Here is a 27,374-nt window from a genome sequence, read left to right as displayed (position 1 = left end):
CAACAATCAATCGAAAAGAACAAAAAAAAGAGAGAAACCAGACTACAGATTACACAGATTAGATCTAGCCATTGCTTTGCTCCCTTTTCCTTTCACACACACACACACACGCACACAGAATTGTTCTTCATTAGCCGACTATCACTGAGCATCTCCAGATCTCAGCTATGGAAATGTGAGGCTTTTTTCTCAGCTCAGGTAGTGAAATTCGTCTCTGATATTTCCGTTTTGGTAGTTTTGATTCGATGGGCCTCGCTATTTTTGTGTTTATTTAAATGGGCTATTCGCATTTTAGTAACTAAAGATTAAAGGTTGAAGCTTGGAGTTTTACTTATTGTTGATGTTGTTTGGATAATGAAGTGATGTTGGAGGGTAGGTGAACATTTTCATCCTTGGAAAATTCTTGCTGTTGGTGGCAACGAGAATTTTATTCTTTTTGTTTGTAGTGGGGTCGCTTTCATCTATTTTGAAACTAAAAATTATGCATATATTTGAGTCCAAAATTGGAATGGAATTATTTGTTGTTGCATCTGACAAAAACACAATGACAAGTTCCAATATCTGGATGGGCTTGAATTGGAAGTATTTGAGCTCCTATTGTTGGAGTTTTAAGGTTTAGAGTAAAATCCAAAAAATAAGGTTAAAATAAGTTGATTCTTTGGAACTTACTTTGTTGGCCAGTTCTATAAATTAGGTAAATGATACTGGTTGATTTATGTAATTAACATTTTTAGAACTTATAGTATGTTGTTTAGTGTTCTTGATTTCTAATTTGGTTGCTCTGCTTGTGTTTTGAATCACAGAGAGGAGGTAAAAGAGTTCCAAAGTGTCCCTTTGCAATTTGTGAGTAGGTGGATACTATTGAATCGGAAGCTGTAGGCGAATAGGATTTTGTTGCATTGTGCCCTCAAAGCCGACTTGCCCATGGCGTCAGAGCAGATAAGGTTTCTGCAGCCGCAGCAAGCACGGGCATCTCGGGTATATTGCATTATGAACCCTATGATTTTCATGTTTCCGCCTTCGATTGATTGCATGCTTGGGGCAAAAAGATGTGAAAAATTACTGCTCTGTCTTGCTTTGAAGCTTTTGTTTTCGTGACCTGTGTGGAGCGGTATTTACGCTTCTTTCATTCTAGTTATTGAGCCACTAGTATGGTGTAGAACCGCCAATGGCCTAATCGTTTACTTGTGTAATGACATGATTATACTGATAAAGACTCGGAAAATGCTATGTTACATATTTCCTTAATTCATAAAGATACCAAAGAAGAAAACATTTCATCTTAGTTATTGATTTGGCATCCCAAAGTGGTTTACTTGAATGACTAAACGATACTTATTAATGTAGTGCGCGCCTTTAGAAATAGTCATTATAACTTCTGCCACGTGGCTCAATGTGCAATTGGTGCTTTGAGTATCTGACCGCAGTAGTTGGATGTATCTACTGTAATTCTGTATTGCGTATAGATGGACGTCTATTTCTCTGCAAATCCATCAGTTCATTTGTTTTAGATCCGCGTTTTTGTGCTGTAAACGGCTATATTTACTTAGTTTGCCTCACTATGAAGCTAACAATTTGTATGACAGCTATTCTTGATCACTTCTATTTTCCTGTGACATGTTTATTAAAAAATGTGACATCATAACCAATTGCAAAAAATGTTACATTCACTGAGAATGGTAAATTTTCCTTAGAGTTCACATAGTCCATGCCTCGATAGATGCCTATTTCATACAGATTCTATGCTTAGATTCTGTTGTTAGAATAATATTTCCACAAATTGTGGATCTGATTATGTTCCCATTTAAAGCATTCCTTTGTTTAATTTCACAATATGGCTAACAATTTACTTTATTTGTAGCGCAAGAGGTGGGGAGGTTGTTGGACTGGACTTTCTTGTTTTGGTAAAAATAAAGGTGGGAAAAGGATCGTGCCTGCATCAAGAATGCCCGAGGGAAACCAAGCGTCGAATCAGCCAAACGGTCCTCAAGCCATTGGACTGCCTAATCAGACAACTGGAATCGCTCAATCTCTTTATGCTCCACCGTCTTCGCCTGCTTCTTTCTCAAATTCTGCACTCCAGTCTACAGCTCAGTCGCCCAGCTGTTTCTTGTCTGCCAACTCACCCGGTAATCCTTCGTCTACTATGTTTGTCACAGGTCCATATGCCCACGAGACGCAGCTGGTATCCCCTCCTGTTTTCTCGACTTTCACAACTGAGCCATCTACAGCTCCTTTAACTCCTCCTCCAGAGTTGGCGCATTTGACTACTCCATCTTCACCCGATGTGCCTTACGCCCATTTCCTATCTTCTTCCGCCAATATGAAAGGCGCTGATAAGCACAGTTACTTCGCTGCAAATGATCTTCACTCCACATATTCGCTCTACCCAGGAAGCCCGGCCAGTGCCCTCAGATCGCCTGTTTCTAGAACACCCGAGAAGGAGTTCCCCTCTCACTGGAGTCCTTTGATCCCTTCGAAAGAGCCTGTGTACTCAAAATCCGGGTCGGGCCGGTATATCGGGATCGAGGCCGGTGGTGCTGGAAAATCGCGCCAAGATTCCAATTTCTTCTGCCCCGAGACGTTCGCGCAGTTCTACCTCGACCAGCCGTCACTATCTCATTCTGGTGGTCGGATAAGCGTCTCCCGAGAATCAGATGCTTACTCGAATGGGGGACACCAAAACAGGCAGCCAAAAGTTTCCAAACCTGATCCTGAGGAACTGGAAGCTTATAGGGCTTCTTTTGGGTTCAGTGCTGATGAAATCGTCACCACAACACAATATGTCGAGATATCAAACGTGTCGGATGAGTCCTTCAGCATTAACCCTCTCACCCCCAACAAATCATCCGGGGACGGAAACATCTTAAATGCAGGATTCGCTCATCTCGAAGGTAAACTGTACTTACCTGTTTCTATCTTCACTTATTTAGAATTCGTATAAAGTTAATACATTTACAAGAACCAGAAAAAAGATGCCTATGTTTCCCCCTTAATGAATCTGACTAACTTGGATTACATCGAGCTTGCTTGATTCTTTGTCTGAAAATTCGCTCGTCTCTTATAGGTAGTGTCGACTTAGGGTGATAGTATAGACTCTATGACGGATTACACATTCTTGAACTTAATTGTTCGCATAATCCTTTAAATACTCAATTGTACGTATTGTCAATCTTATACATCGTATAAAATAGGTTCCCAACGAATTCTCGTGAACAAGAAAATTGTTATCTATGGCTTCGTTTCGTGGTGATAACTTCGGTTTTCTCTATATCTCAGATCAAGCCCCACAAAAGCACAGTTCTGGGCGAGGGCTACCAACGAGCCCCCTCCTAAGCGATGATGAGGACATATACTCGAAGATGGGGGCTCCTAGAAACGGCCGGAAATACCAGTTTGGTTCGTCCAATTCAGATGCGGAGATTGAGTACAGGAGAGGGCGGAGCCTGAGGGAGGAACGCAGCTGGAGGCAAAGCTGAGGCTGCTACGAACGCCCAAAAATCGCTCGTGTATGTATTTGCAGCCGTTCTATTATCATCTTGTGTCAATGATTTAGCATCTGATGATGATCCAACCTTGCTTTTGTTGTGAGAGCTGTTTAGTATAAATTCTGAAGAGTTTCTGTTACATATATATATATATATATATTTATATGAATTCAAGAATTATGCAAGTGTTAGAGATTGCAAAATTTGGCATAGTTCAACTGGAGAAAGAATACAATGTGCACCCTCTTTTGTATGTAAATCTTAATATATGCACCACTTCAAATTTGCTAGTCGAATTTGTCTATTTTTGGGAGAATTTTGTGATGCATTTGACTTTTGAACTAGTTAATAGATTATGAAATTGATGAATATTTTCGTAATTATGCTGCAAGATGATGTTTGGCATTTGAAATCTCACGTGGCATGTCCAAATCTAATGTGAATATACGTTTTTAAATACAGTATACTGTCTCCATCCAATATTAAATGTCCAATTTGTCAACAATGAGTTTAATTAAATATCTTATTCTATTTTGTGTAGTTATATAATTCTCTTTCAATTAATAATGCGAAAATTATAGATGGATGGAAAGATTACATAAATTAGGATCATATTTGCATTTAATTATCAATAATTTCTCATGTTCACTAGCAAATTAATGATTAGGAAATGCACAATCAAGATAATTATAGACTCGAACCTTCTCTCCTTTTTAGCAAAAAACTAGAACAAGAATCCAAACACAAAAATGGAACTGGACCGACAGTACCAAACGGCGTCGTTCCGCCCGAAAATAACCTTGGATACAAAATTGGATTCGACTAGTTAATGGGCTATCTTGGCCCATTTAAGAGTTGGGCCCAATAGCCCATTTATTGAATTCTGATATCAATTTTTTCCCTTTTTATTATTCTCTTCTCCGTCGACCGTCGTATCACATTCTAGCTTACTAACAACGACAAATTTAAAAGCTTCAAAAACTCAACCAAAAAATAAGAGAAAAATCTACCAATATGCTTCGTCGTTCATCTCTTTCTCTCTCCAAATTCCTTCCCAGAAACCTAATTGGAAGATCTCCACGCACTAAATACCAATTTCCAGCAGAAACCCTAACATCTCCCCCTAATCGACGCGAATTCCATCGATTTTCGCGGCCGACAATCGCAGATTCAGCTGCACGATTCAATGCTCCTAACAATTGGAGACGATTCAGCGGTGAAACCGATAGGGAGGTCGACAAAATCAACCTCAAATTTGCGGAAGCTCGTGAGGAGATAGAATCGGCGATGGACTCCAAAGAAACCGTGTATTTTAACGAAGAGGCGGAGTGCGCGCGCGAAGCCGTCGGAGAGGTTCTGGAATTGTACGAGGGGCTGCTGCGGAGGCTGCCGGAGAGCGAGAGGGGGTCGATTCAGCGGGCGATGGGTCTCAAAATCGAGCAATTGAAAGCTGAGCTCCAGCAACTGAATGAGTAGTGAGTTAAACAAAACCACTTTTTATTTATTCGGTTGTATTCGCAATTTTTTTTAAAATTTCTTGTTTATGATTAAGGTGGTATCGACTTGTTTTGACGATATTAAACTATGAAATTGAATAAAGACCAAATTTATGAATTTACTGTTGATGATCATTGTAGTTGAAATTGTCTCTGATGTTGGTGATTTGATTGGCTTCTTTGAGATTGGGTTTATGAAGTAATTAGGTTTTAGCTAATTTGTTTCATTTTTTTATTTGCTTTTTTTTTTAAAAGTGAGGTTTTTGATTTCTTGATTTAACTTTCATTATTATTCCTCGCCGTCTTTAAAATTACTTTTTGAAATGTACACATACAATCAAAACACATTTTATTTTGGTTAATTTGGTTGTAAATTTCTAAAGTTTCATCAAATTTGCATTCTTCAATCTTCATATGAATTATTGATTTATTGTTATTTTACAATATAATTACTGTTTTATTTTAATTTTGCAATCAATCAAAATTTAAAGCTAAAATTACTGGTTTGGTGATTTCCTTAGATGACACTATTGACATTACATCAGATTATACTAAAATTAAATAAGTCAATTTATTGAATTGTAGGAGTAGTTTATATTGATATAGATGAAATAGACCATCAATAGTCATGAGATAATATGTAACATTAAAACTGTATATGTCAAAATACATTATTAGGCTATGCTTTTGAGAAAAAATGCACCTAAACAAACAAAAAAAAAAGGAATAAACATGACCTATAATTAGAAGTAAACATGATAACTGTACGGATCTATATAAACCCAAACGAAAGGGATTCTTTTCAAAAAAAAGAGGAAGAAATATAAAAATTAATCAATGGGATGCTTGTCGGCCTGGCGAGAAGTGTAATGAGCAGAGAGCAAAACCAGAGAGAGGAAAGAACTTGCTGCAAATATCGCGTCGAACCAACGATGGTAGAAGTCGAATTGAATGTCACCGCCCAACACATCTGTTATGATCATCCTGCAAAACACAACCACCACTTCTGACATCACCACACGAGATCAAGAAACGGGAACCTCCATAGACGACGCTAGAACACGCATAGACTCAGTCGAGTTGATATCAAACTAGATATTGAGAATTTAAAGAAAGGGATATAAACAGTCCTAGGTCGCAGCAACCAGCATTAGTCGCACAGCTAGTTCCGGTGTTCTATCATCTATGAACTACGATTGAATAAGTAAAGGACGGTTTTAGGAGATTGTACCTGTATTCAGTGGCCAAGCTTTTCCTGATTAATAATATGGAAGAAACAAAATACATTCCCATTATTTCAGAGAGGAAAAGGACAACGTTACTTGAGGATCCGCTGCCAACTCTCGAAATTGCAAAAAAGAACTGGTACGAATGCCATAGAGTTAGGTGACAGCAATATAAGATACTATGATCGATCAATCAATAATAGGCTTAACTAATAAGAAAATGAGTAAAACTTACTTTCATCAAATTGGATAAGAATCCCCTTACAGATATGAGTATCATCATCCCAATGAATAGAAGGGAAACGTACTGCATAGAAGGAGGGAAAACATTATGTAAAGCGAAGACTACTAAGGTAATTGGGTAAGAGAAGATGGCATAAAGATTGCTGGACATTATCCGTCGCCTATCCTGATAGAATTAGGTTGTTGAGGCTAACTCTTCTCCATGATTATAGCAAGTCGGGAAACATCAAATCTTGTGTGGCATTTTACAGTGATCCCCTCTGTATTCAGAAGGTAGTTTTCGCTTTGATACAACTACCATTTCCCAAATTTACACTACACCATATATTATCTATATTTTGACACTTCATGTTTGAGATATATATGCATTGTTTGGTACACAAATAAGAGGAAGATGTCGAAGATTTACCAAGGAAATACTAACCTGTGATAATAAAGTTACGTTGATGCCTATGTCAAAAAACTGCAGAAAGATGCTGATTGTCCTTGTAACGGGATCAACAGAACCAGCCTGAAACAAGTCTTGGCATTAGACAAAAAATTTCAAATCTGAAATACTATAACTTGAGGTGGACACCATACTAAACAAAAGAATTAGGTGGTGTTCGGTTTTCAAGATAAAAATAATATCAAGATATAATTAAGGATTGAGTTGTGAGATTATTTTAGTCAATAGGGGGTTAGCTATGACTTATTATCCCATGATTATCCATCTAGGATTGAGTTGAGGGATTGAATCTCATGAACCAAACACACTACAAATTTAATCTCGGGATACAATCTTGCAAACCGAACACCCCCTTAGGAGATAAAATGAAACAGACTCGTAACATTACCTCCTTGAATACAACACTTTGTAACGACTGCAAAATAAAGGAAACATATGTAATTCAACTGTCAGTACTTGAGAATATCCTGGAAGTTTAGTCTTGATAAATTTGAACATTGCAAATCACATTACCTTTAACATTTTATATACACAATATACTGAACAAACATAGCCTAAGAGATTCTGCATGTGACCCTTCCAGGTTCGCGAATATGCTGCAGCTTCCTGGATAAGAGAGATGGAAGAGAACACAATTTCAGAAGAAAATAGAAGTGAGGCCAGTCCACAATTGCTTTCAATCTTACCCTTGCCGAATCTTCAACTTGCAACATACAAGAAAAAAAAACACATTTAGCATACCTTAGCTTGGCGAAGCTCATAGATTTCCAGAAATAGTTGCTTTGAGAGCTCCTCTAAATCTTGTACCTCTGCTTCCAAGGTTCTGATATCTACCAAAGGAAGAGTCAACAACATGGAAAAGGTGAGAAAGCAACACAAAGAATTAACACTCTAATACATGTGCAACAATTACTAACCTTGCTCCTTTTGGTCATCCTGTACAGATCGAACAACTGTGCCGACTAACCGCTTTAGGAAGGACCTATTGTTTAATTTCTGTCACATTAAAGTATACCAGCAGTTAGACTCATAAGTCATGGATTAGATCTTAAATAGCACACATCATATTTTTTTTCACGAAAAGCGGTGAAAATGAGTACTTTATTTTGTTATCGAAATGACAGAAGCAGTAGGGGATAAAATAAGAAACTGTGATAGAGGGAAAAACGTCCTCCATAAAACTAGAATAGGGCTTTGGAGCGCAATGTTAAGTGAACCCAACGACGAGTAATACTGTAAAAACTAAAACACAAATATTGTATAAACAGAAAGGTAAGTAAACCTCTTCAGACTCTTGTTTTCGCTCTATCTCCATTTGACAAAGAATTATCTTCTTCTTTTTGGAAATGCAAGTCTCTATTGATTGCATCAACTGCCTCTCAATTCCCTTAATTTCTGTTTCCTCAATTTCTCTTCATTTGAAAGGAAAAAATACATCAAACCAATATATTACTGTGCTGACAACCATAGAAGACTATATATTAAAGGTACAAACATCCAAAAGTAGACCAAAGATCCTTAAGAAAAGAGCTACCAGTGTATGCAAGATGCATCAATATATTAGTCCCAACAGCTCATAAAATCTGTTGAAGGTTAAGACTCAATACAAAACAAATAGTCGTAAAACAAATATTGCTTTTGTTCTATGACCGATAACTAAGACCTTTTAGCTGATTAATATTAAGAATTGACAATATCACAATACAAATAAACACACACGCACACAAAACGAAAGAAAAGGTTCCATTCATGACTTCCAAATTTTCTTGGCGGCACCACACGCGAACTAATGACAATATGCAAAAGGAGATTCAGATTTTCCGGTATGCTCGAATAATTCAAGCCATATAATCTCATATAATTCTTACCGAATAAAGAGTGAAAGGTAACTGTAAGGCAAATTGACTGCTCCAAAACCAGAAAGTACAGCCATCACAGTCACGCCAATGACCCCAATTCTGCTCACCAACTGAGGCATGGTGAAGAATCCTGACACGAAAAATTATATTGTATAACACACAATAGGATCAGGAAGGCGCATATATGAAGTAGTTACATTTGAAGGAAAGCAGTAGTTTAACATAGTTAACCACACGACGAGGTGATTGAACCAAACACGTATTTTATAGAGAAAAAAAAAAGATGGTCAGGAAGGTGCTTAGGGGATACTTCGAAGCCCTTGGTACCATCAAAAAAAATCCAAACCTTTATCTGGAGAAGGCATTGGAAAGTGAATGCCCAGTCGCCAGAAGCCATAAAGATAAACCAACAAGAATAAAACAGCACCAAGAGAGGCCCGTTCCTTCCTAACACCTGAAGCAATAGCAGATAATAGAACGATAAGTCGATAGCTGGAAGCCCCCATATGTATGTACAATGATGATAGCGTGAGGAATAAAAGGGAGTACTAAAATGGAGAGAAATCAAATACCGAATCTACAAAAAACTCTGAAACTTACCACTTTTCGCATGCATCAGATAGCAATGATAGTATGGCAACATGAACACAAGCAACATTATCAAACAAAACAAATCCACCTTCCAATTCATCCACCTCGCCCTGCCGACAACGAAACAATCCCAGATCAGATCAAACTCCTCAAAAGCCTCCGTGATGACGGAACACCAAGCATCACACAAATACACAAACTGAACAAAAGTTCTTCATAACATTCAATATCAGATCCTATTCAAACCCGTTCACTAGTTCAAAAATAGTGTATGTGGTGATTCTAGTAAAATCCTAGGTCTAACAACCATAGAAATTTGCAACATCCAATAGCAACATTCAATATCAGATCCTATTCAAACCCGTTCACTAGTTCAAAAATAGTGTATGTGGTGATTCTAGTAAAACCCTAGGTCTAACAACCATAGAAATTTGCAACATCCAATAGCAACTTCTCTTGACAGCCAAAATTTAATCCTACACCTTTCAGCTTCAATTACACCAACACTAGGTAACATGTTTTAATTAAAACTATTCTAGAAAAGCACAGGGAAATACGAAGCATTTCACAATCAGGAATTTTTTCAGTTTTATTGAAGAATTAGAGCAGTCTAGAGCTAAAAATTGGGGAAAACACTATACACAATAAACAAACTGCTTACTCTTTTGAGAGAATGGGAATAATCTCGAAGAGGACAAGCTGGAAGAGATTGCAGGAGAAGGCAAAAACAACACTGAATATGATCTGCACCAACACACGCTTCTCCTCATACTCCTTGTAAAGGCGGCGGTTCAGGAACCACAAGCCGCCCCATCCCAGCAGCAGCAGCGACCCCTCCACCACCACTCCCTCGTACACCGCCCTACCCCACCCCATCCTACAATATACGCTCTCTCTGAAAAAACTCTCTCGCTCGCTCTCTTCAGCTCCGCTCCTCAATCCACCGCCACTTCGAATTTGCGGTGGTCATCAATCTATAAATATGAAGTTTCCGTTGTTTGCTGGAATTAACAGAAAAACCGTACTGATTCGAGACAGAGTTTTCGGATGGATCGAGCATGAGTTTTTTTAGATACAAAATCATGAAAGGTTTTTCAGTTTTTTTTTTATTATTGTAGTTTAAGCAAAAGAAATTATAAATTTTAAGTTTGTGGTTTTATGGATTTAGATATTTAGATTAGAATATTTTGTGAATTGTATTTAGAGCATCAGCAAGCAATAGCGCGGAATTCCCGGCGGAATTTTAAAAAACACCTCATGCCACGTCATGCGGACTTCCGTGTGGACGTCCGTGGGAGTCGACGCAGTGGCGGACGTCCGCACGCCCGTCGCGACGGAATTCCCCGTAACGCCGCGGAACTGCGGTGTCCTCGGCGGATTTCCGTATCCGTGCATACCATGCACAATGGCGGACGTCCGCCGCGGAATTCCGCCGGGATGGGCGCCATTGTTGATGCTCTTAAGGGTGTCCGGAGTGGGTCACATCCCGGGGGCTCTGGGATGTTTGTCATGACTCGACCAATTGGTATTTGGTCCTCGGCGTAACTTTGATACGAATGGTGTTACGGGACCCACATCATATCATCATTATGAAGTTCTCTTCGTACCCGACGTCTGTGAAGTTCTCATCGTGAACCATTTCGGATATTTTTCATTCATAAAAACTATTTTCAGTATTATTTACGGCTGTGGGACCTACTCGTTTATAACAAAACGGCAAGCATGTTGTACATTCCTTCGTACTAGCATGTTGTACATTCCTTCGTAGTACTATTGACCAATCATTAGTTCATAGTAAAAATTAGGATAAGACGACCGAGTAGAATCATTATCATAAATATCACTAATTTGGTCAAAAGTAATGAGAATCAAGGCATTGCCCACGTTATAATCATTAATCATAATTATTTGATATTGCAATCCTAAAATTGATATTTAGGCTCACTTTCTTCTTATTACGTTAGCATTTTATCATTCAGTCTATTCTCAGCTCAACGACGCACAATGTCAAAATGAAATGGGAGGAGTGTTTAAAGGAAAATTTTCAAAAACAAGGATCAGCAGCGATTAGCAGAGCGACGCACAATAGGCACCGATCCAGCATAAGACCGTCGATCGTCAGTTAGTTTGCAATAGGCGCCGTTGCGATTGCCCTAATAAGATGTTTAAAATCTTAGTTATGCAATAAGATAGGAGGAGTAGTTTAATTAATTTTGATCATGTATATATACATAATTACATGCACGCAATTCGATTTGTAAATTTGAAGTAAGCTTTTAGCTAAAAGCATAGTTTCGACTTTCAAGTCTAGGGATAAAATGATATTGCAACACAGTGTAGCATTTCGTGAAAAAGATTAAAGAAACAAGGCAAATATCAAAATAAAAATTGAATAGCGACACATTAATTGAAAATCTAAAATTCCTTAAACATAAAAAATGCCTTTAAAACAAGGTCGATAAGTTTCATCAATTTTACCACAGGCAAGATCCAATACAACATCATTGATCTACCTTGCTGCTGCTCTTGCACTCATGGACGTATGGTAGTTTGTACTTCTCTGTTTCCGGTAAGAAGAGTAGACGTCGTCATATTGGCTTGCCTCGTTCGGATCTGCTGTTGCCCCGAGTCCCAACCTTCCGGAACTGCTCGACCCGGGCTTTCTTTCTACACTTCCATCAGGGAGAGTCCCAGTATCCTGGTCGACATTCAAGCCAAGGGGTGGGGGAATGCAGGCTCCTCCCTTACGGGACGGAGATCTTCTCTCGTACTCATAACCATCGTCGTCATCATCACCATCACCTGCTGTTTCAGATTTCTTCATGGGTCCTTCTGAAGGGTTGACCTCTTTAATCTCTCTGAAGAACTTTGAGACTCTATCGAGGACCTCTGATTGTGATATATTTGAAGGTGGAATCACGGTGGGGATGTCCAGAGGGCTCAGAGGGGAGTATGGCACCCCACTGCCTATCTGCATCTTTCTGACCATACCTGGAATAAGACCGGGTGGGAACAAAGGATATGGGGGAAGCTTCTCACCAAATTTTCCGGGAGCAGGTGCATTTGTCGGTTGAACAACGGATGGAAGGGGCATTGATCCAGTGAACCCACCGGAGGGAGCTGATGAGAGATGGAATTGCGGGTTTGGTAAAGATGAAACAGGAGGGACTTGTTTATCTGCATACTCTTGATTGGGTATGTTTGGAATGGAGCTCTGCATGTCCGGTTGCCATTGCATATGGTTTGGTGCACGGTTCATCCCTACAGCAAAGAGAGACAGTTAGGCACAATACAGACCTTGCAAATTAAACGACTCGTATTGCTAATTTTCACAAGATAAAAAAGAAAGATAAAAGGGAAGTACCTGTAGCAGCAGAATGATCTCCTGATGCGTTGGGATGAGCACCTGGAAAAGAATTTGGTGGCAACCCACTCAGCATGTCACTTTCAAGCTCATAGATTGTATCTTGGTCATATACTTCTTTCGAGGCCCAAAACTGCAAGATTTTCTGAAGACGTGACTGGTTTTCATCCTTGTTGTGTGGGTTGTGGTATATCTTTGCAAGCATAGAACCCAAGACTGGCTTAAATGCAAGCGCCTCGTTGTCGAGTTCCTGCAGGTTCACCCGCCTCTGCAAGCTGTATATTTCAAAAATCATTCCTAATTTGAATCAGTGATCTTGATCCATACAACACACTTCTCCACTCTTCTGAGTGTAATGCTTATATCATTCCATCATTCCTTCAATAGAAGCTTATTGCATTTTCGAAAATGAATATCAGCAACGTAAAGTACTTTTAATGAAGGGATGATGGATAATAATTTAATATATGCTGCAATGATATAATTAATCATGCAATAATGTTAAATCTGAAAAATGCAACAAGGACATGTTTAATCAAGCATGACGAAGTAGTTGAGAACTCGGTAACTTGGAGTAATCAAAACCTACCTGTCAAAGAGGATATCATTGGCAAGATAAACTATATGCAACTGCCTCTCAGAATCATCTAGGGACAATACCCTATCTCGGAGTGCCTCAGCCAGGCCAGGAGCAAATGGAGCCCTCTGCATAAACCAAGTCTTGGCACCTTTAATTGACTCCTTTGTGCCAGTGAGACTGTTCAGAACACCATTCATCTCCATCTCAACATCAGATGGAAGCAGTCGAGATAGACCTTTAAAAGGTCGGTGAGGTTGATCAAATTCAGGTCGGCTATGACCCACCATCGGCTGAGAGTGGTGAGGGTGCTGTTGCTCATAGAACTGCGAAAAAGGAGGTTGCTGCAGGTGAGCAGATCCCCCAGCAGCAGCATTTGGGGCATTAATAGGAGCTGGACTCATCATGGGGTTGGAAGGATGCAACACCGGCATCGAAGCTGGGAACTGAGGGTTAAAACCCATGAGTGGTCTAGTTGCCATCCAAAGCTTATGGCGGTAGTAGTTATGGCCTTCACCGCCAAAAAGAAAACCATAAGCAGGATTATCTTGCTCTCTTTCCCGGACCACAGCTTCGAACTCTGGGCCGTTCTTCACAGCATACTCGACCAATTTGTCGATGCGCTTTTGAAGTTCAGGATCAGATGGTGCTGGAGCAGGGGCTGGTGGAGCCTCATAAGGCCCAGGGTACGGTGATGGAAAAAGATGTGGAGGCACATGCGGAGGGAACGAAGGTGTTTGTTGATAAGGGTGAGGCATATGTGAATAGAGTTGACTTTGTTGCATTGGCCGAGGATAGGGAAACTGCTGTACAGGAGGATGAGGGGGCATAAAAGGAGGGCCGTGAACAGATGGAGGAAACTGCTGGTGCTGTGGATGAAAACCATACTGCTGCTGCTGTTGTGCATTACTAGCTTGTTGCTGTCCATATGACATAGGAGCACCATAATCATGTGGCGGTCGATCCATTTGTCAGTAGGCGGCCCGACAGACTACCAATCCTATGAACACATAGAAAATCCCAGTGAAACTCGCTATTCCTCAAATAGTGAAGTTCTTAATAGAAGGAAATAATATTCAGTTCTTGATGAGGACGAAACAATGCAGCATAAAAGTTGTTAAATTTCAAGACAAAACTCCTACTGTGCATATGGCATGAGGTTGACAACACATAATTGCACTTGGCAAATTACCACAGTCATGGCATAGCTCCCAACTCCCAAGAGCCGGCATGTACGTTAAAAATTCAACATTCATTGGAATTAATAACCTAATAGGCTAATATATTGCCACTGCATCTTATTTATAATTAAGGCAAACCACGGTATCCTCTATTTTCTAGTTAATTTTTAAAACTAACTCAAGAAGGGAAAATGCAATTAATTTACAAGCCAAGAAAGCATGCAATTCTACTTGAAACATAGGAATTTTTTCAAGGAAGTAAAATGATGAAACTGGGGAACAAATAATTCCTATACTTTCACTTCAATTTCTAATGAGCAAATTACATATACACACATAATGGTACATAGGGATATGATCAAAGTATAACTAATCTTAAATGCATAACTAGAGATCACAAATTTAGTTCATTATAAGAACGAGTTTAGTTCATTGTAAGAGTGATTTAGTTCACTATAATTTATAGTGAAGTATTTACTCCGTGAAATATTTAATTCACTATAATGGTGTTTTGGTTCACTCCGTGTTTTGGTCCAAACCACTGATAACACAGAAAAAGTAACATAAATGAACCAAATACAAAAAAAAAATAATACTAATAATAATAATAATAATAATAATAATAATAATAATAATAATAATAATAAAATCAGAAGCTAGTCCTCCAGCCAAAAACCACAGTTCACCATGTGAGCTACCACGAAATAAGACAACAATCTGAAGAATTCAGAAACATAAATGTATCTGTACTAAACGAAATTCACAATTCTAAAAGAGAAACAATAACAAATGTAAATGCAACAAATCAATCGATCTTTTCCACTAATAGAAGAGAAATTACCAGGAACGGCAGCTAAACGATCACAGAGAGGCAGAAACCAGCTAAATTCGAGCTTGTGTTTGGTAACACGGCATGGTTTTAGGGATTTTGTTTTGATTTGGGAATTGAAATTGGGCAATGTTTTTTCTACTACTACTTGTGTATAAATGGGCTATGAAGAGTTTTAGGATCGGGCCTAAGTCGGGCCGGGTTGATGTAAGGGGCGAATTCCAATTATGATAGATAACATATTTTTAGAGGTATTAAGGAAAAAAAAAGTTCTGCTAAATACTGAAATACGAAAACTCAAAATTTGTATGAAAAATAGGATAAATAATTCCTAATTTTAGATTTTTTTTGTAAATCATAGATATGTTTGTTTTCTATCTTCAAACTAAACAATAAAATTAACTAAGGCGTAGTAACTAGTAGGCTCCAGTTTTGATATAAATACAATTAAAAAATGTTTTTTACATATCTATAAATTAGATTATTATACTATAATACTCCATCCGTCCAAAAAAAAATACACTAGTTTTACCATTTTTTGACATCCCATAAAATTAAACAAAGTATATACATAGATATTTTCAATAAATAATAACTATACACGGTATTTATAACGTGAATCCCACGATCCATTAACATTTCTTCCCAATTTGAATCCTCTTTTGTGGCAAAATTCTTTTGAATCCTCTTTTGTGGCAAAATTCTCAGCAAAGGATGTGTACACATCACAGCCCTTCATTAATTTTTATCAAGTTAATTGTTTCCTTTATTCATAAATGGGTGTTTGTGATGGGTTCCAAACCCCATTGCTTCCACGACCTATTGCTTCTCTCTCTCATTTTTTTTTCTTATTTCTCTTACTTTATCAATTATATATCAAAACTCATATCATTTATAAATTTATCTACTACTACTGTTTTTTAAGTACGAAGAGAATAATATTAAATGCTTAGCTCATCATCGATTAAGCATGAGATGTTGACTTAATATTGATGGAGAATAACTACTCTCTGATTGAATTCACTATGGGAAGTTCATAATAATCATATTATAACAGTATTAGTCCAATGCATTCATAACAAAATCAGTGATACAAGACAAGAGCTCATTTTATAAAGGAACAATGCTACAGTCTGGAAAGGGAAAGCCTATCTTTCACAACACTGAATAACATTTTCAAAACAAATGAATCCAAGTATGAGTAACAAGATAGACAAAACATCACACGCAATACCGTTGCTTGTGCCGGGAAACAAGCAAAACAAAAGTGAGTACATATAGTTCATGAATGTCACTTGTTGATTTGTTCAGGAAGGCTTGTTTGAACTAGTTCAGATGGTGGACGCAATGTGCAGATCATCTCCTTCGTCTTCCCAAAATAGACCTGAAAATGGCACAACATATTTTACTTATACTCCGTATTGATGAAATTGCATATAAGAGATGAATGTAAAGTTTTCAGATTGCACACATACCTGATCCAACGAGTACCTCAGCTTGCTCTCCATTTCTTCGACCATCCTTCCCATATTGCATAGATGACCCTCATCAACCGGAATATCCATATTCATCTGTATTAAGTAAAGGAGCAAATGCTTATGAGAAAAGGCAGATAAACAATACCAAATCACCACATTTCTAGAAAATACCTGTCTTCTAATCGACCCTGACAAGTTGAAGGCTCCTGACGACTCATCATTTGTGGTCAAGGAGAGCATCACAGAGCTAGTCAAGCAGTAGCGAGCAGTTGCTTCATCTAGAGGAACCACCTATAAATTCAAAAACAAATGAGCATAACTATGACAACAAGAGGAAAACTGAGACTCAGATGACATACCTCAATGACATGAATTGCTTCCCAAGACCCTTCTTCTAAATAACCTCTTCTACCATCTGCAGTTCTAGAACCATCTTCAAAAGGGAAAACCAATGCATAAGTAGTGGAAGGAAAGTAATGGTAAGAAAAAAAAATATATAATGGGTGAAAAATAATCACCCTTTTTTATTAAGAAGCAACCAATAAAACCTTCATCTTCATTCTCCCAGATATACACTGATGAAGTACCACCTTCATAGTACCTATTGATTGATTATTCAACTTAAACTGATTGAAGGTTGAAGCTCTCAGAGAAACAAGAAAGAAATATGAAAAGTAAAAATAACAACGACATTATAGATTCAAACTTCGAGCAGTTAGCAAGAAGCTTGTATATAGTTAAATAAAGTACGAGGTAAGTAAAAGACCTCACTGGTCACAATAAACCGTGAAGACATCATTTGCTTCCATTTCAAGTTTCCTCAGCTCTTGAGATGGATAAAGTCCGTCATCTAGTGGGGGATGGTATTTGTTTGACCAAGGTGATCTTCAGAAGCAAAAACAAAAAACAACCAAAATAACAATCTCAGGTAAGGGGTGGCAAGATAAAAACAAGACAAAAACATTTGCTTTCGAATGCTCATTGGTCCAAGATCCAGTTTATTTGTTAAAATTGTTCATCATAAACATAATAAGTCCTTGGCCGTTGATGATATTTCACAAGATCTAGTGGAAGCATACACTAGCGTGCACGGCGTACCTGTAAGAATCTGCATCTCTGTTATACTCACATAATATGAACTCCTTCCCACTATCAACATCACATAAAACCTGAGGAACAACATTATGTTTAGCAAAATAACATTTATGGAGAGTGACAAAAACGTGTGATGGTTATATATACTGAACTAGAATGCTTACTAAACAAGTCATCTTGTTCACTTTACAGTTAACACATATCTAACCACCACAAAGTTTACAGCCTCATGTTGAGTAGATGCAACCAATTGAGAGTGTGTGTAAGCACTTATTAATGGTATCAAGATAGTAAGGTCATACTTTCCTTAAAGTGAAGTACTACTATAATACCAAATCTTGACAAATAAAATAGCTAAACATCTGCATATATTCACTCTATCTATCTCCTTATGTTTGCTCTATCTAGAGCGATTCGTCTCGACTCTCAAATAAGATATTCTCCTGTATTTTTCCACAGTTTCCAAGTATATTCTCAAACATCAAAGAAATTATTTCATTTCCAGCTCTACACATTCAGTAAACTTCAAACGAATAAGCTGCTTCAGCTTCTTTGTAGCAGGTAAGACCGAATCATAACCTAAATAGAGCTATTCATGAAAAACAAGACATGAAAAAGCCCGAACTAACAATTACTGATTAGGAACACAATATCCAGAGTCACATATGATGCGCTATACAGCGCCATAATAATTCCGCCAAAACTAATATATTTTCCCCCAAAAACACAGAAACAGACTGATTCACAACCTCCAAAAGTCAAATCCCCTATCCTCTTAATCTCCAGTAAAATTCTCACTCTATATGATTTCCAACTTCCTCCTGGACATATATATTGGTATAAATGCAGTCGAATCGAATTAATCCAACTGAACTTTTACAAATAGAATCGAACACAAACTGCACAAATTTCACCTGAAGAGGCTGGTCAACTTGCGAGAGAAGATCAGCGGAGTGGTGCGGCAAAAGGCTTAACAATGCAGACAGCGCCGCTTCCGAGTGCTTGGGCGGAATTCTTCGCATCAATCCCATTGCCGCCTCCATTTCTCCGTTCGACCTCTCGTTCTTTCTTTTCGGGTCAAATTATTTCTTTAAAAATGGGTGGGATTTGTGGGGGGAAAAAATCATTTTTTATTTTTCCTGTGAATCTGTGATTGCGTTTCCCACAACCACAAATATTTAAAAAGTTCTCAATATTTTATTCTTTTATTTTCACCAGATATTTTTAATTTTTTATTTATCAAATAAGCGTCGTCTCAAAAAACACAGGTACTAGATATGGATTTGATGTTGATTATTCATGTGTTAAAAAATGTTCGATTAGTAAATGTACAAATGCTAAGTTAAAAAAGTAGAGCAAATGAACACATCATATCACATAATAATAACTCATCAACTAAAACACAATGACTTAGGAGTAAAACCTAATAAACCACCATCAAAATAAAATCTCATTAACTATATCTATTTCACTTATAAAAGTCGGAATGTTACACAATACACAACAATACATGAGTGCTCATTATGTTCTCAGTTCTCCCCAATGTGGAACCCACAGGTTAGACCAATCGATTATTAAAAAAATATAGGATAAAAAACTAATACTATTATAATTCGAAAACACTTATTTTTCCGCACACCACCTATTTTTAAATCACGAATACTTGAATATTCGTACATTGAAAATTTCCCCTAAATTTGATCAACACATAGGGAAATCCGAGGGTGGAGGAAGCATCGTATCATTTGGGCCCTTTCCATTTCTGGTAATAAACGTCATCTCCATTCCCCATGTTATATGTCTCTCGAAATGGCAATGCATTAGCCAGACCCCTACAAAAATGAGATTAAAACAATTTTTAATAACAAGAGGTATTTTATTTTATACCTAGCTTGTTTGACCGGTCAAACTATTGAGGTTTTCTTATTATACCTGGATTATTTGCAACGAATCTGATCGCAGTCCAACCAGCTCTAGGCACAGCGATGGTGTTCTGTAGCGGCGGGTCGATGAGATTGTAGTTTGGTGGGTCCCGGGTGGAGTTGAAATTCCCATACCCCCAGCCCACGACGTAGAAGCTGTGGCCGTGGAGATGCATGGGATGGTCGAGCGGCGATCTGGCCGTGCTAGTACCCTGAAACACGAGCTCCACCGTCGCGTTGAAGTCCAGCATCCTCACCCTCGTCCCGTTCTGTGGCTCCCACAGATCTTGAGGGACGAAGTCTGCTGTGTAGTTGAAGGGAAACGGTGGATTGCTAGGGAAATTGTCTTCGAAGACGCCGTTCACACTTTGGTAGTAAGCTTGAAGAATCGCAATCCCCGGTGACTGCCACGTGATGTTGTTGACACTCGCGAGCAGTCGGTTCCCATCTGGGCCGCCACAATCAGAATTAGGGCAGTTTCGGGTGTTGATCGACAGTGTGAATAGGAGCTTCGTCGTCACATCCAACGGCACGTTGATCGGGTGGTTTTCATAGGCGAGGCTGCGGAATTGAGCGGTGAAGTTGACCGATGCCGCGGTGTCGGTGAAGTTGGGGAGGGTCGGGAGCTCTGGTGACGCCGGTGGGGTGTAGTTTCCGGCGTACTCGACGCGGGCGGTGGTGGTGTTGCTGTTGAAATCTCCGACGACAGCGTAGGCTCTGGAGGCCATGTAGTAGTGGCTAGGGTTTTGGTCGGCGACGAACAGGAAGTCGATGGTCTGGCCGGGGGAGATGGCGATGTAGTTGGAGGTGAAGGGTTTGAGGTACGCGCCATCCGAGCCAACGATGGTCACGTTGTGGCCCGCGATTCGGAAGAACATAATGTTGTTCATCACGGCGTTCACCATTCGAATTAGGTATCTTTTGCCTTGTTCGACTTTGAGCTTGAAAGTATCTGCATGGATTCAGTAAATCTTAGAGATTCATGGAAACTCATACAGTATTTCTTAATGTGAAATAAATATTAAAAAAAATGCGAAAATTTTGAAATAAATTTTTTTATTGCATAAACTCATGTAATAATTCAACGCACGCACACGAAATTTTGTTTAAACATTTTAAAATCCATACCGAAAATTAAGGTAGACCGTATCTTATAATTTTAGAGATTCTTTAGAAATTAAGTTATCTGATTTTTAAGTAAGTAAAAGTCCACAAACACATGTTCTAATCATTGTAGAGTATAGTCATGGCTTTTTCTAGACCGTTCTTTTTCCAATATATATCAAAGAAAATTTTGACAACTCAAATAATTGAAAAAATATGTCCTTAACGACATAATTACCATCTAAAGTGTCATTGTTCACTAAGATATTAAAGGCTCTCTGTGTCCCACAAATTGGAATATAGTAGTAGTAAATTTATTTATTTTCAAAAAAAATACTAGAGGTAATATTTCTCTTTCAACGTTTTCCATGTTTGGTGGAGGTACCTTTTGCAACAAATGCATTTTTCCCAAAATCGACAGTTTAGAAACTATTTTTGAAGATTGGCCCCTATATGTGTATTCAATAAAATCAAATTTAAAAATATACTTCGTATAAAAATATATTGTCGCATACGTGTCGGTCCTAGAGAACTGGCACGTACTTGTACGATTGTGGATTAGAGAATTTCATATGATATTCTGACGCGACCTAGATTGTGTTTATATTTATGAGATTATTTTAGTCAGCGGGATAACTAGTATTATTATATAATTATTCGTTTAGAATTACGGTGTGATTCAATCTCATTAACCTACATAATACATAACCCTCAATTACGAGATGTGGAGTGCAATATTTTTAACCGAACAAGCCCAAAGTCTTAAAAAAATTAAAGAAACTCAAACCTTTTTTTGAGCATGGAAACAAATCACCAGGTTGTCCATTTATCATATATGCATCAGAAATATTAGGGCCTCCTCCACTCGCAAGAAATTCATTCAAAACAGCAAACACATCACTTTTCCACCACTCTCCTGCAAATAATTTTTTTTTAAACAATTAATAAAAATAAAGATAATATCAGTACTATATTTATGGAAAAAAAGACTGTACCTATAATGATTGGAACTTCTTCATCGGGCACGGGGAAAGGATAGTCATTCTTGATACGAGGATAAACTATCAGAGCACCATGTACCGTAGCCCGTGACCAGTCGCTATGTGCATGCCACCACATAGTCCCAATCTCGTCCGATAGCACAATTTTCTGGCTGAAATTAGTCCCGGGCCGGATCGGGCATTGTGTTATGTATTCCGGCCCATCCGACCACGGATACCTCGGCTGCTTCACCCCATGCCTTCACACCACCAAAACATCCTTCAATCTTCAACACATATATTTATATAGAGAGAGAGAGACACACACACACACACACACAAAAAAAAAAGTATTACCAGTGAATGGTTATATTCTCTTTTGCTCTATTCGCAACAACAATTGCAATTGTATCACCCTCTGTCACACGAATAGTTGGACCAGGAAATTTCCCATTTACTGTCAATATACTTTTGTTGCTACATAGCCTGCTATATGGAGTATCACTCACCTGCAAATAATTCATTTCCAAAAATTATTATATATAAAAAGATAGTAATAGCATGTGACAAGGTTTAAAGTAACCACAACCACAAAAACCCCCCACAAAACAAGGTTGCATGAAACAATTATTGCGTAAAATATCAACTTACAACAAAGGTTTGATGATGAGTTTTGGCATGGCTAGAAATCACTCCACACAAGAGAAAAATGGCAAGAAAATGCAAGATTCTCATGGTCTTTAAGATAGTAGTACAATATTGCTTCCTTCTTGAGCAAAAAATTAACTAACGTAGGTTTTTGCCTTTGTGAATTATCTTCAATATAAAGCTAATGCTTCTGCTATATATATATAGAGAGAGAGAGAGGATTCTTGAAAAAGTTGTGTGTGACTTGCTACGTGTGTGCGTGTGTGTTGACAAAAATGGAAGTGGTAGCCATATGTCTTATTTTGTCACGTCTCTTCTATAATGATTCCAATCTTATTCAACATATATACTCCGTATTTACCAACCATTAACGAATTGTTAGAGACAGGCTTTATTTGGTTGAGTTTCAAAATTTTAAAGAAATTGGAAAATCTTGGACTAGTCTTCAACATGTGCGTGGAGGAATTTGCTTCTTTGACAGCGATCCGTCGGCTATATGTAACTTCAAAGAAATCAATTGAATTTTGTGACATGAAATTATTGAGATTTATACACTCTTTTAAAGTGGGCTAATAGCTCTAAATGAACCAAGGTACTACTACTCTTACTACTTGTTAGCTGTTTGGATTTCAACTTGATAAAGAAAGCTCGTTTGAGCTGTTTCATTGAATGATAAGTAGTACTCCCTCTGTTTATTCATAGTTGAGTCATTTTTCTATTTCGAAAAGTTCCTTCACAGTTGAGTCATTTACATATATGATAACTTTTTTCTATTTCTTACTTTACTCTTCCTTACTTTATTCTCTCTACTTTATTCACTTTATACTTTATTCTCTCTACATTTTCCTCTCTCTTACTTTTTTATCTATTTATTTAACACACCCAACATTCTTTTCTGAAACTCCGTGCCGAAAAGTTTCGCCCCAACTATGAAGAAACGGAGGGAGTACTACAAGTTAATTATTAGGGTAGCTTGTTCGGAAAAGAAGTGAAAATTGATTAAATTATGGTGAAATTAGCCGCTGATATCATGACTATGACATTTTTTTTGTCTCACGACATTTGATTTAAGGAAGTAGTTTCTGATGTAACCGACGAAAACACGAAACCAAGGCTGTAAAAGTTTTAAAAATCAGTCATTCACAACCACTAACCAAGTATATTATCATAGTAAATTAAATAATGAAAAGAAAAATAGTACATCATTTATATATTTGAGAAACACATTTTCATTGGTGTATAGTTGAAGCAAGAATGTATAGTGATATTTGTAAATAATTAGTACTCCCTGTTATATTATTTTTAGTTGCTTGTGCTCTTAGCCTGTTTTTTTTTATAAACCTGTTTGTCAATAAATTGTTGATTAATGGTGTGAGTTTCTTTCAAATCGATATCATTTCGTTTGCATCCATCAGTTTCAAATCTCAATCCAATCCAATCCAACCAATTAAATTATACTTGTGCTATTTTCTCAAATGTTTTCTATATCCTTTAATATTATTGGTGCTGCATGCGAAATATCAAACACAAATCACGAAAAAGTATTAAAGAATACCAAATTAATCACACAATCGGTCTCTACATATTTGAGTCTTAATAAATTATGGATATACTATTAATTAAAGAATTTATGATAATAGATTTATAGGACTATTTCTAATAAGAAAATTCACCATTTTTTTAATGCGTTCCACCGTCCACCGTAAAAGGCTAGGTCTATTTTTTTTTCCTCCTTTGACTATCTCTCCCTCTCTAAAAAGGCCAGATGTCACAACTCAATTTCACTACAATAATCGAAGTATCTGGTCGGAATAAATAATCTTTTTTGGATAGGAAAATAATTAAGAATATTCTTTTAAAATTAATAAAATGCTATAGGCTATAGCATTAATAAAATGTTAATATGTAGTATCTGCCTATACATAGTTACTTTCCATATTTAAGGAATAGTCAATTATTTATTTATTTTTTTTCCACGTTAAAAAGAATTCATGAGGTAGAGGCATAATGAACTTCTAAGCAAATGATCATGTGTTGAATTGCTAATTATGTCGTTTTTATTGATTTGTAAATAGTTAAATACATTAATATCTTACTACAAAAGATTTTTGGAGATAAGAAAAGTTGAATGAAAAAGACATTGATACGCAATGAAATTAATGAACGTGTGGTAATTACTCAACGATCGAAATTAAATGCTTTGATTATAATCGCTCACTTTTGTAATTATTCAACAGATATTAAATATGCCTAGCTATTATTGTTCTCTTCCCAACATTGATAAGAACGTGATACCTTTTTAGACTAATGCTATTCTCTCTGAACTTCTCCCTCCCTCTCTCAATTTTTATTTTATTTCATTTCATTACTAACGACGAAAATATACATTAAAAAAGGATGTGTTAATATGACAAGATATACTAGTATAATTAATTGATCATTAATTTGTAAAATACATCGTTATATTTTGCTTTCTCATATATTTACATTATTCCACTGATGAATGCATTTCGTCTTTTTTCAGTTTATTCAAACTATATAGTAAAACATTTATACTTATACTATATTACCATACTATTTTGTTTACTTATTTACAATAATAATTGGAAATAAGGATAACTGATTATACTTGGTTGATTTTTTTTAAAAAAAAAGCACTATGCTTTTACATTATAGAGAAGACTTGAGCATTTCTGGAATATATGACTTTCTTTTTTTTAATTTTACATTCAAATAATAACAATTCTGTACGTAACGCATGTAGACATAGAAATTTTTGAAAAACATAAATCTATTAATAATTTGATTTAAAATCTATTTTCAATAGAATAAATCCATTTTTCTCATTTGCAAACTCTTAAATTAATTTAAAATTTATGCAAATTGCTATGCAAAAATCTAATAATAATTTGAATTACTTAAAAAATATCTATTAAATTATGGAAAATATACCTGGCCAGCATAGTTCTCGAGGTCTCGAATAAAAGCCTAAGTTAGTCGGTTAGGTAATTATCCATTTTTATATAATGCATGAAAATGTAAAGATCCTTTATTTGTAGTATTAATTAATATAATGTCGGCCTGTTTCAATCAACTTTTCATTATGCAACAAAGTAGTCATGTTTTTATCTATGATATATCTATACATAGTGCGCACATATCTATCCAAATTGTTGTTTTCAAATTTCAACAGTGTTGTTAAAAATTACTAAATAAAAATATATTTCGTGTAGATCTCTTATTTATGTATTCAAACCTAATCAAGAATCACTTTAGTAGTTGTTTGATAATCATTTGTTGATGTAATTAAATCTCTTTCTCTAAAATAGTAAATGAATTAAGTCCAGAGTCTAAAAACATTTTTATTGCCAATTCGAGTTGCATGAAAAACATGAAAATTAATACCAATATTACACGTTTTTGTTATTGCAGGTACATGTGTTGATGAATCATTATTTGTAATTAGACCTAATGAATGTTTTTTGATAATGATCTTTTCAATCATTAGATATATACTGTTCTTATTCACCATCTTAAATGAAGTGTTTTTTTCTCTAAAAAAATTAATTGAAGTTGAAATAATTATGACCCCTTCAAATGAAACTACCTAAAATCAACCATTAATCTAAATTATAAATGAGTAGTGATAAATTAACAAAGCTTGTATGTACACAATTGGATATTTTAGGTATTCTACAATTACAATATATTTATGATGATTAATTAATTTAATGCATTACATGATTACCCTTCCCTTTTCATTTAGGAAAAATTAAGTTTTCCATAATCAACATTTATACATTTATGAAATGATTTACTACATCTATGCAATCAATTCGGTAGATAACATACACTAGTTGCATAATTTCTTCTAATTATAAAAAATAACTATATCGTACATATTTAATTTCTTAGTGTTATGAAATAATATTAGTATTTCACATTTAATTATTTTATTATTAACTAATTCTTAAAATTTTAAGTTGTAGTAGATTTAATTTCTTATTGTTATAATTCAACAAAATAATCATAGTCATTCACATCCAAATATTATATTATCAAATAATTTTAATTTTCTAAATTATGAAAATAACTACATGCAAATATACTTAATTTCTCTATGTTACCATCAAACAAAATAATCATAGTACTAATTCACATCCAATTATTTTATTAATAAATAATTTTTAAATTTCAAGTTATAAAAATTACTACATGATTATACTTACTTACATAGTGTTATCGCCCGATGAAATAATAAAATATTTTGCATCTAATTATTTTATTATTAAATAATTATTAACATTTTAAGTTATTAAAATGCCGACATGCATATATACTTAATTTTTTTGTGTTACATGCATATATACTTAATTTTTTAGTGTTACATGCATATATACTTAATTTTTTAGTGTTATCATCCGATGAAATAACCATAGTGATTCACATTCAATTATTTTCTTATTAATAAGTTTTAAATTCATAAATTATAAAAAAAAATGTTTACATGCATCTGTACTAAATTTCTTAGTGTTAGTATCATCCAAAGAAATAATAGTATTTCACATCAAAACATTTTATTATTAAATCATTCTTAAAATTCTAAGTTACAATAACTACTATATCTAATATAGTTAATTTCTTAGTGTTATTATCAAATGAAATCATCAGTCATTCATATCTAATTATTTTATTATTAAATGATTTTTAAAATTTCTGTTTATAAAAATGATTACATGCTATGTACTTCATTTCATAGTTTTATTATCAAACAAAATAGCATACTCATTCACATCATAATGTTTAGTTATAAAATAGGAGTTATTTTAAAATTTCAAGTTATAA

At 36.1% G+C, this 27,374-nt stretch overlaps 6 protein-coding genes across 7 annotated transcripts; 2 read left to right on the top strand and 4 right to left on the bottom strand.

The window, feature by feature from the left end:
* LOC121766832 (uncharacterized protein At1g76660-like) lies at positions 1 to 3,804 on the top strand. The gene is made up of 4 exons (XM_042163072.1): positions 1 to 198; positions 804 to 978; positions 1,862 to 2,894; positions 3,280 to 3,804. Exons 2-4 carry the CDS (start codon positions 925 to 927, stop codon positions 3,477 to 3,479), a joined length of 1,287 nt encoding a protein of 428 aa, XP_042019006.1. The 5' UTR covers positions 1 to 198; positions 804 to 924; the 3' UTR covers positions 3,480 to 3,804.
* A 607-nt stretch (positions 3,805 to 4,411) lies between these two features.
* On the top strand, positions 4,412 to 7,630 carry LOC121792887. The gene is made up of 2 exons (XM_042191014.1): positions 4,412 to 4,963; positions 7,485 to 7,630. Coding segments are annotated over exons 1-2 (462 nt in total). The 5' UTR covers positions 4,412 to 4,502; the 3' UTR covers positions 7,486 to 7,630.
* On the bottom strand, positions 5,608 to 10,460 carry LOC121792886 (GPCR-type G protein 1-like). Its single transcript, XM_042191013.1, has 13 exons — positions 10,013 to 10,460; positions 9,361 to 9,461; positions 9,107 to 9,214; positions 8,770 to 8,890; positions 8,184 to 8,313; positions 7,819 to 7,897; positions 7,643 to 7,731; positions 7,415 to 7,507; positions 7,290 to 7,316; positions 6,878 to 6,964; positions 6,446 to 6,517; positions 6,216 to 6,346; positions 5,608 to 5,968 (listed from the first exon to the last, which is right to left on the bottom strand). Exons 1-13 carry the CDS (start codon positions 10,225 to 10,227, stop codon positions 5,815 to 5,817), a joined length of 1,407 nt encoding a protein of 468 aa, XP_042046947.1. The 5' UTR covers positions 10,228 to 10,460; the 3' UTR covers positions 5,608 to 5,814.
* Positions 10,461 to 11,725: 1,265 nt separating this feature from the next.
* Positions 11,726 to 15,459, bottom strand: LOC121792884 (calcium homeostasis endoplasmic reticulum protein-like). Its single transcript, XM_042191012.1, has 4 exons — positions 15,315 to 15,459; positions 13,305 to 14,292; positions 12,716 to 12,990; positions 11,726 to 12,612 (listed from the first exon to the last, which is right to left on the bottom strand). The coding sequence occupies exons 2-4, from the start codon at positions 14,258 to 14,260 to the stop codon at positions 11,861 to 11,863; spliced, it is 1,983 nt and encodes a 660-aa protein (XP_042046946.1). The 5' UTR covers positions 14,261 to 14,292; positions 15,315 to 15,459; the 3' UTR covers positions 11,726 to 11,860.
* An 883-nt stretch (positions 15,460 to 16,342) lies between these two features.
* On the bottom strand, positions 16,343 to 19,025 carry LOC121766822 (probable F-actin-capping protein subunit beta). Of its 2 annotated transcripts, none has more exons than XM_042163064.1 (8): positions 18,790 to 19,025; positions 17,879 to 17,949; positions 17,552 to 17,665; positions 17,329 to 17,381; positions 17,140 to 17,213; positions 16,952 to 17,071; positions 16,778 to 16,873; positions 16,343 to 16,686 (listed from the first exon to the last, which is right to left on the bottom strand). In XM_042163064.1, the coding sequence occupies exons 1-8, from the start codon at positions 18,916 to 18,918 to the stop codon at positions 16,594 to 16,596; spliced, it is 750 nt and encodes a 249-aa protein (XP_042018998.1). In that variant the 5' UTR covers positions 18,919 to 19,025; the 3' UTR covers positions 16,343 to 16,593. The 2 variants fall into 2 exon arrangements, with proteins under 2 accessions (XP_042018998.1, XP_042018996.1); XM_042163062.1 differs by having other exon boundaries at positions 17,299 to 17,381; positions 18,790 to 19,023.
* A 289-nt stretch (positions 19,026 to 19,314) lies between these two features.
* On the bottom strand, positions 19,315 to 22,793 carry LOC121792883 (laccase-15-like). Its single transcript, XM_042191011.1, has 6 exons — positions 22,533 to 22,793; positions 22,239 to 22,390; positions 21,897 to 22,141; positions 21,689 to 21,817; positions 19,808 to 20,749; positions 19,315 to 19,707 (listed from the first exon to the last, which is right to left on the bottom strand). The coding sequence occupies exons 1-6, from the start codon at positions 22,614 to 22,616 to the stop codon at positions 19,577 to 19,579; spliced, it is 1,683 nt and encodes a 560-aa protein (XP_042046945.1). The 5' UTR covers positions 22,617 to 22,793; the 3' UTR covers positions 19,315 to 19,576.
* Between the last annotated feature and the right edge of the window lie 4,581 nt (positions 22,794 to 27,374).

The sequence above is a fragment of the Salvia splendens genome, chromosome 2 (assembly GCF_004379255.2).
Source record: "Salvia splendens isolate huo1 chromosome 2, SspV2, whole genome shotgun sequence".
NCBI lineage: Eukaryota > Viridiplantae > Streptophyta > Magnoliopsida > Lamiales > Lamiaceae > Salvia > Salvia splendens.
This window is presented reverse-complemented; position numbering and strand designations above follow the sequence as displayed.

Bases quoted from the DNA above. Each gene is read 5' to 3' on its own strand.
- LOC121766832 (XM_042163072.1), top strand. From the start codon at position 925: ATGGCGTCAGAGCAGATAAGGTTTCTGCAGCCGCAGCAAGCACGGGCA. The intron at 979-1,861 runs GTATATTGCATT...CTTTATTTGTAG, and splicing joins AGCAAGCACGGGCATCTCGG to CGCAAGAGGTGGGGAGGTTG. The intron at 2,895-3,279 runs GTAAACTGTACT...TCTATATCTCAG, and splicing joins AGGATTCGCTCATCTCGAAG to ATCAAGCCCCACAAAAGCAC.
- LOC121766822 (XM_042163062.1), bottom strand. From the start codon at position 18,918: ATGGAGGCGGCAATGGGATTGATGCGAAGAATTCCGCCCAAGCACTCG. The intron at 17,666-17,878 runs GTACGCCGTGCA...TTGCTTCTGAAG, and splicing joins AGAGATGCAGATTCTTACAG to ATCACCTTGGTCAAACAAAT. The intron at 16,687-16,777 runs GTATGTGTGCAA...TGCCATTTTCAG, and splicing joins TGAGGTACTCGTTGGATCAG to GTCTATTTTGGGAAGACGAA.
- LOC121792887 (XM_042191014.1), top strand. From the start codon at position 4,503: ATGCTTCGTCGTTCATCTCTTTCTCTCTCCAAATTCCTTCCCAGAAAC.
- LOC121792883 (XM_042191011.1), bottom strand. From the start codon at position 22,616: ATGAGAATCTTGCATTTTCTTGCCATTTTTCTCTTGTGTGGAGTGATT. The intron at 22,391-22,532 runs GTAAGTTGATAT...AATTATTTGCAG, and splicing joins CTCATCATCAAACCTTTGTT to GTGAGTGATACTCCATATAG. The intron at 19,708-19,807 runs GTATAATAAGAA...TCATTTTTGTAG, and splicing joins ATTCGTTGCAAATAATCCAG to GGGTCTGGCTAATGCATTGC.
- LOC121792884 (XM_042191012.1), bottom strand. From the start codon at position 14,260: ATGGATCGACCGCCACATGATTATGGTGCTCCTATGTCATATGGACAG. The intron at 12,991-13,304 runs GTAGGTTTTGAT...TGAAATATACAG, and splicing joins AATGATATCCTCTTTGACAG to CTTGCAGAGGCGGGTGAACC. The intron at 12,613-12,715 runs GTACTTCCCTTT...TCTTTGCTGTAG, and splicing joins AGATCATTCTGCTGCTACAG to GGATGAACCGTGCACCAAAC.
- LOC121792886 (XM_042191013.1), bottom strand. From the start codon at position 10,227: ATGGGGTGGGGTAGGGCGGTGTACGAGGGAGTGGTGGTGGAGGGGTCG. The intron at 7,317-7,414 runs GTAATGTGATTT...TTTATTTTGCAG, and splicing joins GTGTATATAAAATGTTAAAG to TCGTTACAAAGTGTTGTATT. The intron at 6,347-6,445 runs GTAAGTTTTACT...CATTCGTACCAG, and splicing joins TCTTATCCAATTTGATGAAA to TTCTTTTTTGCAATTTCGAG.